The sequence below is a fragment of the Cyclopterus lumpus genome, chromosome 11 (assembly GCF_009769545.1).
Source record: "Cyclopterus lumpus isolate fCycLum1 chromosome 11, fCycLum1.pri, whole genome shotgun sequence".
Classification (NCBI taxonomy): domain Eukaryota; kingdom Metazoa; phylum Chordata; class Actinopteri; order Perciformes; family Cyclopteridae; genus Cyclopterus; species Cyclopterus lumpus.
Window position 1 is genome coordinate 146,125 of NC_046976.1, and position 13,344 is coordinate 159,468.

Sequence of the window (13,344 nt, forward strand, 5' to 3'; positions counted from 1 at the left end):
TATAAAAGATAACATCTGAAAATATACAGTAATAATGAAAGGTGTTGTCAACATTTAAAAGTTGAAATGGTGTCTTTAGCTGAAAGTATGCAGAACCTGTACGTTTTTAAAAGTTCTCCATAGAATTACATTCAAAATAATAACCATAAAAGATTTATAATAACACAATTTGAATCAGTAGCAATATGAAAAGATATAACCCTTGTGTTCTGAATGAGCTTAATATTGTAATAGTTTCTATAGCTAAAAATATGAAACACTAGATAAGGTCCAAAGTACGTACGGAAGAAATAAAATAATCCGTTTATTAAAGATTTGAAGAACAATAGTTGGGACTGCTGAAGCATTCCAACTAATTACTCCCCCAACAAGGCTGGCCTCAGCTCCTCTCAGGTGTGTGACTACTGTTGAGGTTCACCGTTACCCTGCGGACAGTTCTTGAAAGACTCGGTAGACTTGTAATTTTAAATTTAACAAGAGTTTTAATCAATGATCACTACACAAGATACATGCATGGGCTTCAGCGAGCACGAGAGCATAAGCCCCGAATGAAAAGCGTGCAACAGGTTATACAGTCTTTTGGTGAGGGAGGAGTCCTCTCCCTATTGGTCCGTGTGAGTCCTTCCCCGGAGTGATGTCATCTTCTGATTGGTTAGCAGAGTGCGGGCGAGCAGGCGGGCGTGGACTGGGCCGGTCCTTCGGGGAAGTAACTTGTTCGTTACACTCCCTAATTCTTGCTGTGTCTTACCACAATGGGATGTAGTTGGTTCTCACCCTGAACTGTATGTTATCTTTCTTGCTACCATCTGTTGGTTCCCCCCTGGTTCCGGGGAACTGTATGCTCCTTTGTCTTAGTAGTCTGGGGTGTGTGCGTCTGGGGTATGTGTGTGTGCGTCTAAGTTTCGTTAGTCATTTTCTGAGAAACAACTTGTTGTTTTCACCTTGAGTGCCGGGGAGCTGTATGGTCCTTTATGTCTTTAGTAGTCTGGGGTGTGTGTGTGTGTGTCTAACCTTGAGTGCCCTCATATCATAGTCAGGCGGCCCCGTTTGCCATACGCCAAGCATTAATATGAAATGGATGCCGCACACCTGGTTGCGTGCTGCAAAATAAGCAGTGAGGTTAATATCCCTTACAACAGTGAGGTTAATATCCTTTACACTACCCAGGAAGAAAGGCCAAGGAAAGCTTCCCACCCCTTTTTTAAAAGCTCTGCCCCTTTACCTGGGTCCTTAATCACAGGCTGCCTGTGGCCTGCCTTACCACATTGGCTCATTGGGTGAATCCTAATGACTTTGGAGATTTCTCCTCTTGTCAGCTCAAAATCTACAATATTTAATGACCATGCATTTAGGTTATAGGAGGTACAGCCTCACAGCTCAAGAACATTTTTTTAGAATCGAAACAGATAATTATACTATGTATATGGAAGATATTCGTACGTATTTTTCTGTTGTATGTATACGGAACCCTTTATTTATAAAAAACTTTGTCTACACTGTAGCTGAGCAAAGTGTCTGCCCAGTAATGCATGCAACTACTTTGGAAAAGCACTGCATTGAAGCAGTTATTTGTCCAGTCTTCATATGGTCGTAATCTTTTGGACTCATTTGGAAAATGTTTTACAACAGTAGGCCTGGCCTGTTCTATTTCATACTTCCTGACCGCCAGAGGCGGTGCTTAGCACTGGATATCTTCCGTCTCGTGTAACCTCTATGAGATGTCTCCCGGCCAAATGAATCTCATTGAGCTGGGCAGGCTTGTGGTAACCGCAGTTTATTCAGCATCTCTTTAACATACCTGCATTCATCACAAAGGACCACACAGTTCCGTCATGTCGTGTGGACAACAGCGCATGCTCAGTCTATGTGTGAATCCTCCGTTGCTCTGAGGATTACCCATATTTAATACACTAACAATGAAACATGTGAATACAATAACTGAAATAGAACAGAAACTGTCTCTCTCTTAAATGTATGAGGAGAAATACAAGATAAATATATACAGTATAATCCAAAATATACAGTTACATACAGAGTCCTCACACTTGACTGTTACCCTTTCGTTTAACGTATTATTCATTTTCTAATAACAATTGTATAACCAAATAAACATGTAGATACATAAAATATTCCATATGCATGTTTAAAACATTAATACACTCAACAAAACAACATACTTTAACATACCTGCATTCATCACAATGGACCACACAGTTCCGTCATGTCTGTGGACAACAGCGCATGCTCAGTCTAGAAAGACGGCATCACGTTAGTGTTAGCTAGCTGTACTGGAGACATTCTTTACTGACAATAAAACACGTACAAAACAAATAGTTAACTTAATGAAAACATGGTTAATATAATACAAGACAATTTAATATACAAACAAATAAAGCCAGCTCAACTTTTATGTACCATCCCAATTAGCTAACACTATATTGTCCACAGACATTCATAGACAAGTTACCTATGTGTGAATCCTCCGTTGCTCTGAGTCCTTTGTGTGTTATTCAGCGCAAGTACATATTCACAACAGCAGGTGGCGTAGTTTCCCCATTTAGCGGGATTTAACTTGAACCTTTTCAACTATGTTACACCCACGCACACGCAGGTTGAATTTTAATAACAACAAAGTCACGTGTGACCTCGGGTGACCCCCAGCCGAGTATAAGTTCTGGTGTCATCCCGATTTAGTCCCTTTTTCATCTTCTCACCAGACTGGAGGACGCACAGGTCTATCTTCGGTCTTCACCGGGTTGGTCACCTTCACACCGTGAAGCATCAAACGGGTGAGATCGACTAACATTGTTTTCCACGAGGCGGATTCCACTGTTGGCAGAGCACTCTCGCTCCTGCTAATTGAGTGGAGCGCTAACAAGAGCATGTCCGCTCGGTGTGGCCAGATTGCTACACTGGCGCGACCGGCTTTCGGTGAGCGTGTGCATTGACCACGGTAGCATTTCCGCCGTGTATAGCTAGCATAGTGTCTCCACTCAGGCTAACTGATACCACGCTAATTCTACCAGGCTAGCGAAGAGGGTGTCCTCGCTAGACACACTGTTCCTGACCTGTTTTCACAGGACCTGGTGTGTACAGTAGCCGAGTGCTCTCGCTTAGGCTTACTGCTAGTGCACGAGTAATCATAGCTACCGTACTAGTGACGAGAGAGTCTTTGCTCCCCCCCTCACTAGACGGATTGTTTCCGATCTGCTCCAGAGGACCTGATTCCACAGTAGCCAAGTGCTCTCGCTTAGGCTTACTGCTAGTGCACAAGTGTTCACAGCTACCGTACTAGTGAAGAGAGTGTCCTCGCTCCCCCCTCACTAGACGGACTGTTTCCTCCGAACTGTTCCACAGAACCCGGTCCACAGTAGCCGAGTGCTCTCGCTTAGGCCTACTGCTAGGACACGAGTAATCACAGCTACCGTACTAGTGAAGAGAGTGTCCTCGCTCCCCTCTCACTAGACGGACTGTTTCCGACCTATTCCACACCTGAGCGGTGAGGTCGACCTCCCCCCGTCAGGGCAAGCAGATACAAGCCAACCGACCTGTTACAAACGCCGGCTCTCTGAAGCCGCGCCCCCTGGGTTAGGGAGCCTGGTTCACTTTCCTCAGACCCTAGACCCTAGCCCCTCAGAGGGGGCAGTCGACAGCTCCATGGGGCCTGTCGACAGCTCCATGGGGCCTGTCATTCGCGCGGCACTGGCACGCCTACAGCAGCCGGAACCCCCACATTCTAGTGCGTTCTTCAGGCGCGTTCCCACCCCTGCCACCGTTTCTGTCCCTCCCTTACAACACGGCAGTGCGCATGGGCCGTATTGGCAACTCCTTTCTCTCTCATCTCATGCTTGCCCTCTCAGCCTCTCTGCAGCAGACTACTTTCGACGCTTCTGCCACCAGCCTCAGTGATGCTTCACTGCAGGCGTTTGCGCTCATGTCCAGGGAACTTGGGCGCTTGAGGTCCACCCTGGTACAAACCCGCTGCCATGTTTGGCTGGCACAGTCACCCTTGTCAGAGACCTGTAGAAGCATCCTCCGTGCTGTCCCAATTGAGCCCGGGGAGCTGTTTGGCTCGGCTGCTCTTCAGGCGCTTCAGCGAACTGTGCAAGCTGGTCAGACCAGGCAGCAGTTCTCTGGTCTTCGCAGGGACATGCCCGCACCCCGCAGACCCTGGGTCAGGGGGGCCAGGAAATTAAGTCTCTGGGCCGGCCGGCGGTTATTTTCTCCCAGCAGCATATCAGCTAGTGGGCAGCTCATGCTCCAGACCCTTGGGTGGTTTCCACCCTAACCCAGGGCTACAAGCTTCAATTCCGACGCTGGCCCCCAGCCTTCAGCCGGGTCAAGGTGACCACCATCGCCGACCCGGCAAAAGCCCTAGCCTTGAGCCAGGAACTAGCCGTGCTCCTGGCCAAAAGGCACAATACTTCCTCGTAAGGACGAAAGATGGCGGACTGCGCCCAGTACTAGATCTCAGGGGACTTAACAAGTTCCTGAAGGTCTTACTGTTGCATATGCTCAGCACAGCAGAGCTCCTTCGTGCCATCAGAGGAGACTGGTTCACGTCTGTCGACTTGAAGGATACCTATTTTCAGGTTCCTATTGTGCCTCATCACAGACAGTTCCTTCGTTTCGCCTTCCAAGGCCATTACTTTCAGCTCAGGGTGCTTCCATTCGGACTCTCCCTCTCCCCACGAGTATCCACAAGGTGTGTTGCTGCCGCCCTTTCCCCCCTGCAATTACAGGGCGTAAAGATACTGCCGTACTTGTAAGTGCCTTTCTCAGAGCATAACCTTCATCGGTGTAGCTCTGGATTCAGCCACAATGATGGCCTGTCCGTCGCGCCAGTGTGTGAACGACATCCTCTTCAATCATTCCCTCTTCCGAGGGGGCAGGAGGTTGCCCTACATCCTCTTTCTTCGCCTATTGGGCAAATTGACAGCTGCCTCAGCTGCAGTATGGCAGAACAGGACTGCTCGGGGGAAGTTGTCCGCTAGGGACCGCATCGAGCATATCAATGTCCTGGAGCTACAGGCCACGCACCTAGCGCTCACACATTTCCTGCCGTACCTAGCGGGAAAAACATGTACTTGTTCGGTCGGACAACACCCCGACCGTATTTCACATAAACCACCATCACCAGGTCCGCAAAGCTGCTACGGGAGGCTCGTGCCCTTCTGACTTCTCCTGACCAGCCTTCGGGCGATGTAGCTACCAGGGGGACGGAACCAGGTCACAGATTCCCTCTCCCGTCACAAGCCCCCATTGGGGGAGTGGCAGCTTCACCCAGAGGTGGTGCACAGCATCTGGGGTCTCTTTGGCAGGGTAAAGGTGGATCTCTTTGCATCAGAGATGTCAAACCACTGCCCCCACTGGTTCTCCTTGATGGAGAGGACCAGTCCTCTAGGTCTAGATGCCCTGGCCCACACATGGCCAGAGGGCCTTCTTTATGCTTTCCCTCCATTTCCCCTGATCTTGCGAACGCTTCTCAGGGTCCTTCAACAGGGCCACAGTCTTTTGCTGGTGGCCCCATTGTGGCCAGCCAGGACTTGGTTTCCCCTGTTGCGCAGACTCTGCCGTGGGACGCCATGGCGCCTCCCCGACAGGAGAGACCTCCTATCGCAGCTAGAAGGTCGGATCTGGCATCCCTATCCCAGCCTCCTTCGTCTGTGGGTCTGGCCGTTGCAGGGCCCGATCGGCTGCTGAGCGGCTGCACAGAACTAGTCAGGAAGACTATTCTGAATGCCAGAGCGCCATCTACCCGTCTACAGTGCAAAGGTAGATGAGGTTGTTTTCAGACTGGTGCGTGGGTCACAACAAGGACCCGGTGCAGTGCCCTGTGTCTGTTATACTTGAGTTTCTGCAGTCCCTCCTAGATAAGGGCCGGTCTCCCTCTACCCTGAGGGTGTATGTAGCTGCTATCTCATGGCAGCAGGTTAAAATTGACAATGACACGGTAGGGAGCCACAGGTTGGTGTCCCTCTTCCTAAAAGGGGCTCAGCGACTGCGTCCTCCGAGCACCCCAAGGGCTCCTCCAGGGGACCTGTCCGTGGTACTGGACACCCTATGCTCGCCTCCTTTCAAATTCCTGGCGGATGCAGAGCTGAGATGGCTGTCGGCAAAGACCGTTTTTCTCCTTGCCATCACTTCGGCAAAGCGAGTAGGCGAACTGTACTGCACGCCCTCTCGGTGAGTGAATCCTGCAGCGTTTCCTCCCTAAGGTGCTGCCACGCTCGTATCTCAACCAGCCTGTCCGGCTTGCACAATTTGAGCCCCCATTGGGGGAGGAGAGGCCCAGACTCCTATTGCGGGTACGGGCCCTCAGAGCCTATGTCGAAGCCACCACAGGCATACAACAGTCAGAGCAGCTTTTCATCTGCTATGGTGGGCCTAGGAAGGGCTGTGCCCTTTAAAAACAGTGCCTGTCCCACTGGATAGTGGAGGCCATTCCCTGTGCATACAAAGCGAATGGCCGTGCTCTGCCATCCGGAGTGAGGGGCCATTCTATCAGGAGTGTTTTCCACGTCATGTGCAACCCTGAGGGGTGTGCCAGTGGAGGATATATGTGCTGCAGCCTCATGGGCATCACCAAGCACATTCACCAGATACTACAAGGTGAACGTTGCTACCCCTCACCCACTGGTTCTTCGTCCAGATTCCTCTACTTGATCCATACGAGGTAGGCTCCTTCGGTTTCCTCGTGACTCTGTTGATATAAATCATCCAGTGCTAAGCACCGTATAGCTAGCATAGTGTCTCCACCAAGAACTCTGGCGGTCATCCAGGATTCATAGAACCGTAGTTATATACGTAACTTTTGTTATGTGGCTTTAGAAGTTGTGCTTGGACTTGGATACAATTATCAGATTACAGTACAGTGAATTTCTTGGAGTAAAGAAGTGTATGCAGGGTTTAAAGGGGAAGGTTTTTTTTCTCCTCTCCAACCTTTACTTCCCTGTAGATTAGCTTTACCTGCCTATCCACCATTCAGTCGGTAAAATCTTTTTTCGTTCTCTTGGGCCCCCAATTTCCTAAATCCGCCACTGGTCCTTGTCATCCATAGTTTCCATTGAAATGCATGTGATACTGGTTGTTTCCCCATGTCAGTACATTTATAGTCAGGTTCTGTGATGACATGACAGCACACATACCATTAACGTTAATCTGCATCATAACTACAGGCTCCATGGTCTGGTGGGTGATCTGGATCACTCAGGGTCCTCCCTGTCCTTGTTGATGACTGATCCCATTTGACTGAAGAGGTAGAATCTGGCCTGTTGCCTGCTGATCCGATTGGCCAGCGCCGTGAGACAGCTGGCATTGTGCTTCAGCTGTTGGTCTCCCATTAGATGTCATGGTCACGGTTGTCATGAAAACAGAAGACAGACATGTTGCAGAAACATGCGCGGAACATTGTATTAATGTTGCACAGCAGTGGAACTATTCCAATAAAGTCAGCACAAAGAGCACGAATAGTGCATGAAATATGATGCTGCTGTGAGACATCTGCCGTGAGAACACGCCCCCTGCGTCACGCACCTCCTGCAGGAGGCTGACAGTTCTGCGTCCAGCGCTCTGCCACAGTGTCTGCAGAACAGTGCGTTTGACAAAGTCTTGAACAAATGCAGAAAAGTTGTGGACAACTTTAAACACAGTCCAGTCTTACTAATGTTCCGAAAAAAAATAAAACATTATATACTGTATGTTAACTTGCTGTTGCTCCGTTGCTCTGTTCGGATAACATTACTTTAAAATAAAAGCGTGTAATACACTAGTTTTTAATTCATCATTGAATTGTTTATAGCAGTTGTTATTGGAGCCATTTAGTCCATAACTCTGACTTACTTGGGCCCAGTGTGAGCTGGTCCCTCAGTCTGGGTGGAGGTGGAGGATGACGGAGTAGGAGGTGAGCTGGTGTGCATGAGTTGTGATGCTACGCCCCTCTAACAGAGGAGGAAGAGGACTGAGGTCCCTCTGGCTGTGAATGGGAGCTGCTGTCACTGGACACTCCCTACTACACACAAACACATCACCATACAATGTGCACTCAGTACTGTGGTCTGTTCTGTTAGTTCATAGAAGTTATGTACAGGTGGAATTTGAATGCATCTATCTGATGAGCAGGTAAGCTCCCCAACCATGAGGTTTTCTTGGTTCTCCTCTGGTTTTGGAGGAATAACTATACATACTGGAGGAATCAGCACAATGTACCAGTTTACCAGTGACATTTCTCCAATATTTAATGGCAATGAACATAGAAAATCTGTTCAAAAATCAAAAAAAGAAAAAAGATCATCAAGTTTAGTTACAGTGCAAACAGACTGATAGTAGCTGATGTATCAGGGTCTTCCATGGTGCAGATTCACAAGAACGTATGTAATATCCAAATAGTATTTACAACATATTAAGGGTATTTACGTATTTGAGTATAATGGCCACTGCTAGGAAGCATACATTTTTTGAGCAGTTTTATAGAAGAAAGTGAAAATGTTTTAAACAAAAGAAGTCATGTCATTTCTTGAAAAATGCCATGACCTTCTGTCTGGAATCCCTCTTTGCTCCAGGTGATGTTTAAAGCACATATGGTTATGTGAATCAAACATCATGTAACTGGTTTGATAATATATTTAGTATCTCATCATATCTAAATATGTGGTGCCTGTTGGTGAAACATATAATTTAAAGTGACGTGAAGCGTGCAAACTACTGTTCAGGATTTAGGAGAAATCAGTCAAAAGACAAAAAATATTACTGAGAGACAGTGGTCTTAAAATGCTAATGTCGAGCAAGGAGCTGGCTAGCTAGCTAATAAGCTACCAGGAAATTATATTTCAACAAATAATATAACAGGCTTCAAATAACATTACATTACAACAAGAATCAAGAAAGTAACATTTCTTCAAGAAAGCCAAACTACAAAAATACCATAAGTAATACAAATACCAGAAGTAAGTGCCATTCAAGTGCCACTGAAGTGCTAATCTGTTTTTATTCAAGGTAGTCGGAAAAGATGTGTTTTTAGTTTCCGGTGGAAGATGTAGAGACTTTCTGCTGTCATGATGTTAGTGGGGAGCTCGTTCCACCAATGAGGAGCCAGGACAGCAAACAGTCGTGACTTTGTTGAGTGATTAGCTCGCAGTGACGGAGTCACAACGAGAACGGGCTGGGGTGTAACGATTGACCATGTCCTGGATGTAGACGGAACCCGATCTGCACGGTACACAAGAACCAATGTTTTGAAGCGGACAGCCACTGGTAACCAGTGAAGGGAGCGGAGGAGCGGAGTAGTGTGGGTGAATTTAGGGAGGTCGAGCTGCTGCATTCTGCTGCATTCTGGATGAGCTGCAGAGGTCGGATGGCCTTAGCAGGTCAGGTAGCCAGGATCCAAGTGGTCCAGTAGCCTCACAGGTAGAGATGCACACTAGTGCTTTGTCCATTGGCAAAGCAGTCCATTGGCTTTAACCTTGCAAAACTCTTTTATATGCAGGGGTAGAGTCATCCCTTTCATCTTGTTTTGTCCAGTGGAACCTCAGTAGCTGTCTACTGAAGTATCGGTTGAACTCAGCCGAGCCAATCAAGTGGAAATCCAGTTAGTAAATCAGCCTAACTTGGCTGATTTCATTTCTACTTTAAGTTCATCCACACCCCTCATTTGACAGATACAAAACAAACTGCACTCACCTGTGTTTTGTTTGTAAGTTTAAATCTGACCAATATGGGCATGACAAATTAGTGGATTCTAAAATTAAGAATTATTTAAGTAAACATCTTGTAATGATATCAATACGACTTGCATTCTCTCTAACGTCCATCAAGGCAACTCCTCTGGTTGTATAGAAGTCTGTGAGAAAATGACTACTCCACTCCCCCACATTTAAAATATGGTAACTTCATTAAAAAAAAAAAAAAAATAAATAACATGGACGTAATCTGTTTTTTGAAATTCAAGGCTTCAAAACAGCAGTCCACAAATCAATGGATGATGTCACGATCACTACGTCCACTTCTTATTTACAGTATATGGTTCTAGTGTGGACTGAGTAAAACAAAGTGTGGCCAGGATTGGATTTTAAAACGTAGAGGAAAATGTCTGTTTAAAAAAAAGATATCCGTCAATGTGTAGGCAGGACCTTAATTACTCTGAAAATGGTCTATGACTTGATATATAGTGACAATGCTATCAGGCTGTAAATTACAGCCAAGGCAACAAAAGCACCATGTGCTCCAGCCTGTGGATCAGTGAGCGACTCGGAGCAGGTTCTCAGCCAGCTGCAGCCTCATCCTGTGCTCACTCTGCACTGACTGGTCTAGGTTGATCTGCACGTCCACCGAGCCATTGCTCTATACACACAGACATCAGTCAGTTGTACAGGAAGAGGGAGACTGAAGGGCTTAAAGACTGATGACTGGTGAATTATGAGCCTTTACCTCGAAGCTGGTGAAGACCCTGGTGTTCCTTCCAGCATCACCAACTCCAGCCATCATCTGCTGAACAGACATCTAGAAAACAAATTCCAGCTATCACACAGCATGAAATCATTCTTTCCTCCAGAAAATGATACTGAAGCTTCGGTTTGCATGCAGCAGGGTCATGGCCACCTGGATCTGCTGAGGGTCCATGATGTTGACAGGCAGATTAAAGCTCCCCAGCATCACGTAGCTGTTCCGGTCATGTGGTGCAGCCCGGGAGGAGGTTGCTGCTGCTTCCGCCCTCTGGCCCCCCAGTAGAAACACCAGCACCCCCAAAACCAGACGTGGTGGCCTGAGGTGGGGCACTCTCCACCAGGTGGATTACCTTATTATCTAATGGAGAAACAAAAGTATGTCACCCTGTAATATATTAATAGATGTTGTAATAACTTGAAACAGTAGCAATAGACTACCTTACTTAACAATTACATATATAATTTTAAAAACTACATTAACCAATAACCAATAAGCAGCTCTAGTTATTAGTAGAAGTATTTCTGGTGGTCGAACTCCAAAGCTTAGCTGAATTCAATTTCACCTCACAGTTCACCACACTGACCTGTCATCGTATTACAATGTCAACATTCAAATTACATAGGAGGGTAGAATACAAGCAGTCCTTTGGAAACAGCTAATAATAGCAGAAATTAAAACAACAACACCAGGTCTGGGCACATAGTAAAGACACCATCATTATGGGGACCAAAACGGGCATTTTGACAAATCAGCCCACAAAATGTCCTGGTTATTATTACTGCCATCGTCATTTTGTTCACTTCTGTGAATAGATATTTAATTGTATTGTAATAACATGTGGTTATTTTCCTTCTTTTTTTCTTAACTAGACAGACAATGTATGAAGAGAAAAAACATTTGATGATTTGACAAGGCTGACATGAAGGGGAAACACAAGCATTAACTGGTTCGGATTGAATATGAATTGACAGTAATGTGAGCAAGATACTGTAGTTCTGAATCTAAATTACAAATACTACTATGCAAATCCTACTATGCAAAGGCTCAGCTCATGAATTAGAAGACACTGCCTAACTATGATGTTTTTCAAAAGAACAGGAAGTTTTTTATGTTCTGCTGTCTTCGGCAGATTAGCTTGAATTTATTAACCGACATTCATCAATGGTAAGTGAGGCAGGGGTCCCTTCTTTGACCCCCAAGCCCTTGTATACAGTATGCATACTGTCTACATACTGTATTCAGTATAATCTGTATGCATACTGTAGGGGGTGACTGTGGCTCAGTGATGAGCAGGGCGTCCTTCAATCAGAGGATCGGCAGTTTGATCCCTGGCTCTGCTAGTCCATGTCGATGTGTCCTTGGGCAAGATACTTAATCACAAATTGCTCCTGTAGCTGTGCCGACAGTGTATGATTGTGTGTATGAATGTTAGTTAGTCCTGATGGGCAGGTGGAACCTTAGCCACTAGCCATATGAATGGGTGTGAATGGGTGAATGATGTCAAGTAGTGTGAAAGCGCTTTGAGTGGTCGGAAGACTAGAAAAGCGCTATACAAGTAGTGTAGTATAGTCTGTATGCATACTTTATACATTCTGTATTAATATAGTCTGTATGCATACTGTATATAGTCTGTATTAATATGTATGCATTATCTGTATGCATAATATCGACATACTCTATGTATAAATATAGTCTGTATGCATACTGTAGGTGAGCAGGTCTCAGGTACTCACTGTACAGATCACAGCGTCAGGTCGTCCTGCAGCACCCTGCCCTGGTAGATGAGCCTATCCTTGTCTACTGGGATCTCCGCTGACGATGCAATGTGCTTCTTGAACTGCTTCACTCAGCTGGAGGCACACACACAATAGCCAATAGACACAAGAGCAGACTAATGAAGTGGTCCGATAATAACACAGCTCCCGGGCCTTGTTGACGTTATTAGCTTAGCCAGCCAGCTAACGTTAGCTAATCGCAGTTGGTACTAGTGCTAACTAACCAATGTCCCCGGGGACAGCGCTGTCCATAGTATGGTCTATGTTTATAGTCTGCTAGACTAGACTACAACCTGGGGAATTCCAATGTAAAGGAAAATCCTGGTTCGAGTGTGATCGGATTCCGTTAGCTAACTTAACTACCTTTGTTTTCCCAAATTAAACACGGCACTGTACACAACTTTAAAGGACACTGATGACGTAGAGAGATACGTCTGTTTCATGCCTGATCGCCCTCACTTTGGCAACGTTTATAGCTCATTTCCAACTGTTGGACGTGTTAAGAATTTATACTTTCATCTCAATATATGATTATAATAATACATGTTATTTGTATAGCGCTTTACGAGGTAGTCAAGGCACTTTACATAGTAACATCAAACAATAAAAGCAAGAACAATATAAACAAGAGAGATGACATAACAGTCAGAAACAAAACAAAAACACACTGAACTAGCATCACAGGTTAAAAGCAAATTTCAATAAATGAGTCTTAAGTGATGTTTTGAAAGTGGCGAGTGATGGAGAATGTCTGAGTTGCTGGGGGAGATAGTTCCAGAGGGGGCAGCAATGGAGAAGGCCCTGACCCTCCATGTCATATATATATATAGATAAGAAAATACATAGAGTGATTATTATTATTATTAGTGGTAGTAGTATCTATAGTAGCTACTATGAGTATATGGTTATTGTAGTGGTAGAATGTTGTAAAGTGGGATTGTATTTTTTATTATATTCACACGTGTGTCTGTGTCTCTGTCTGTGTGAGTCTGTGAGTGTGTGAGCGTGCTGCGTGCGTGCGTGAGTGCGCGTGCTGCGGGCGGCTCTCCTAGAAGTGTGCGGTCTGGCAAACAGGTCGAGACAGAAGGAGGCGTGGCGGCCTCACGAGGAGGAAACCGCTCTGCAC

At 45.9% G+C, this 13,344-nt stretch overlaps 1 protein-coding gene across 1 annotated transcript; it reads right to left on the bottom strand.

Moving 5' to 3' along the window:
- Positions 1 to 10,233: 10,233 nt before the first annotated feature.
- On the bottom strand, positions 10,234 to 12,470 carry LOC117739109 (large proline-rich protein BAG6-like). Its single transcript, XM_034545402.1, is given in 7 exon segments — positions 10,234 to 10,338; positions 10,426 to 10,497; positions 10,576 to 10,693; positions 10,695 to 10,800; positions 11,223 to 11,245; positions 12,189 to 12,288; positions 12,443 to 12,470. Coding segments are annotated over 7 exon segments (552 nt in total).
- Positions 12,471 to 13,344: the final 874 nt, after the last annotated feature.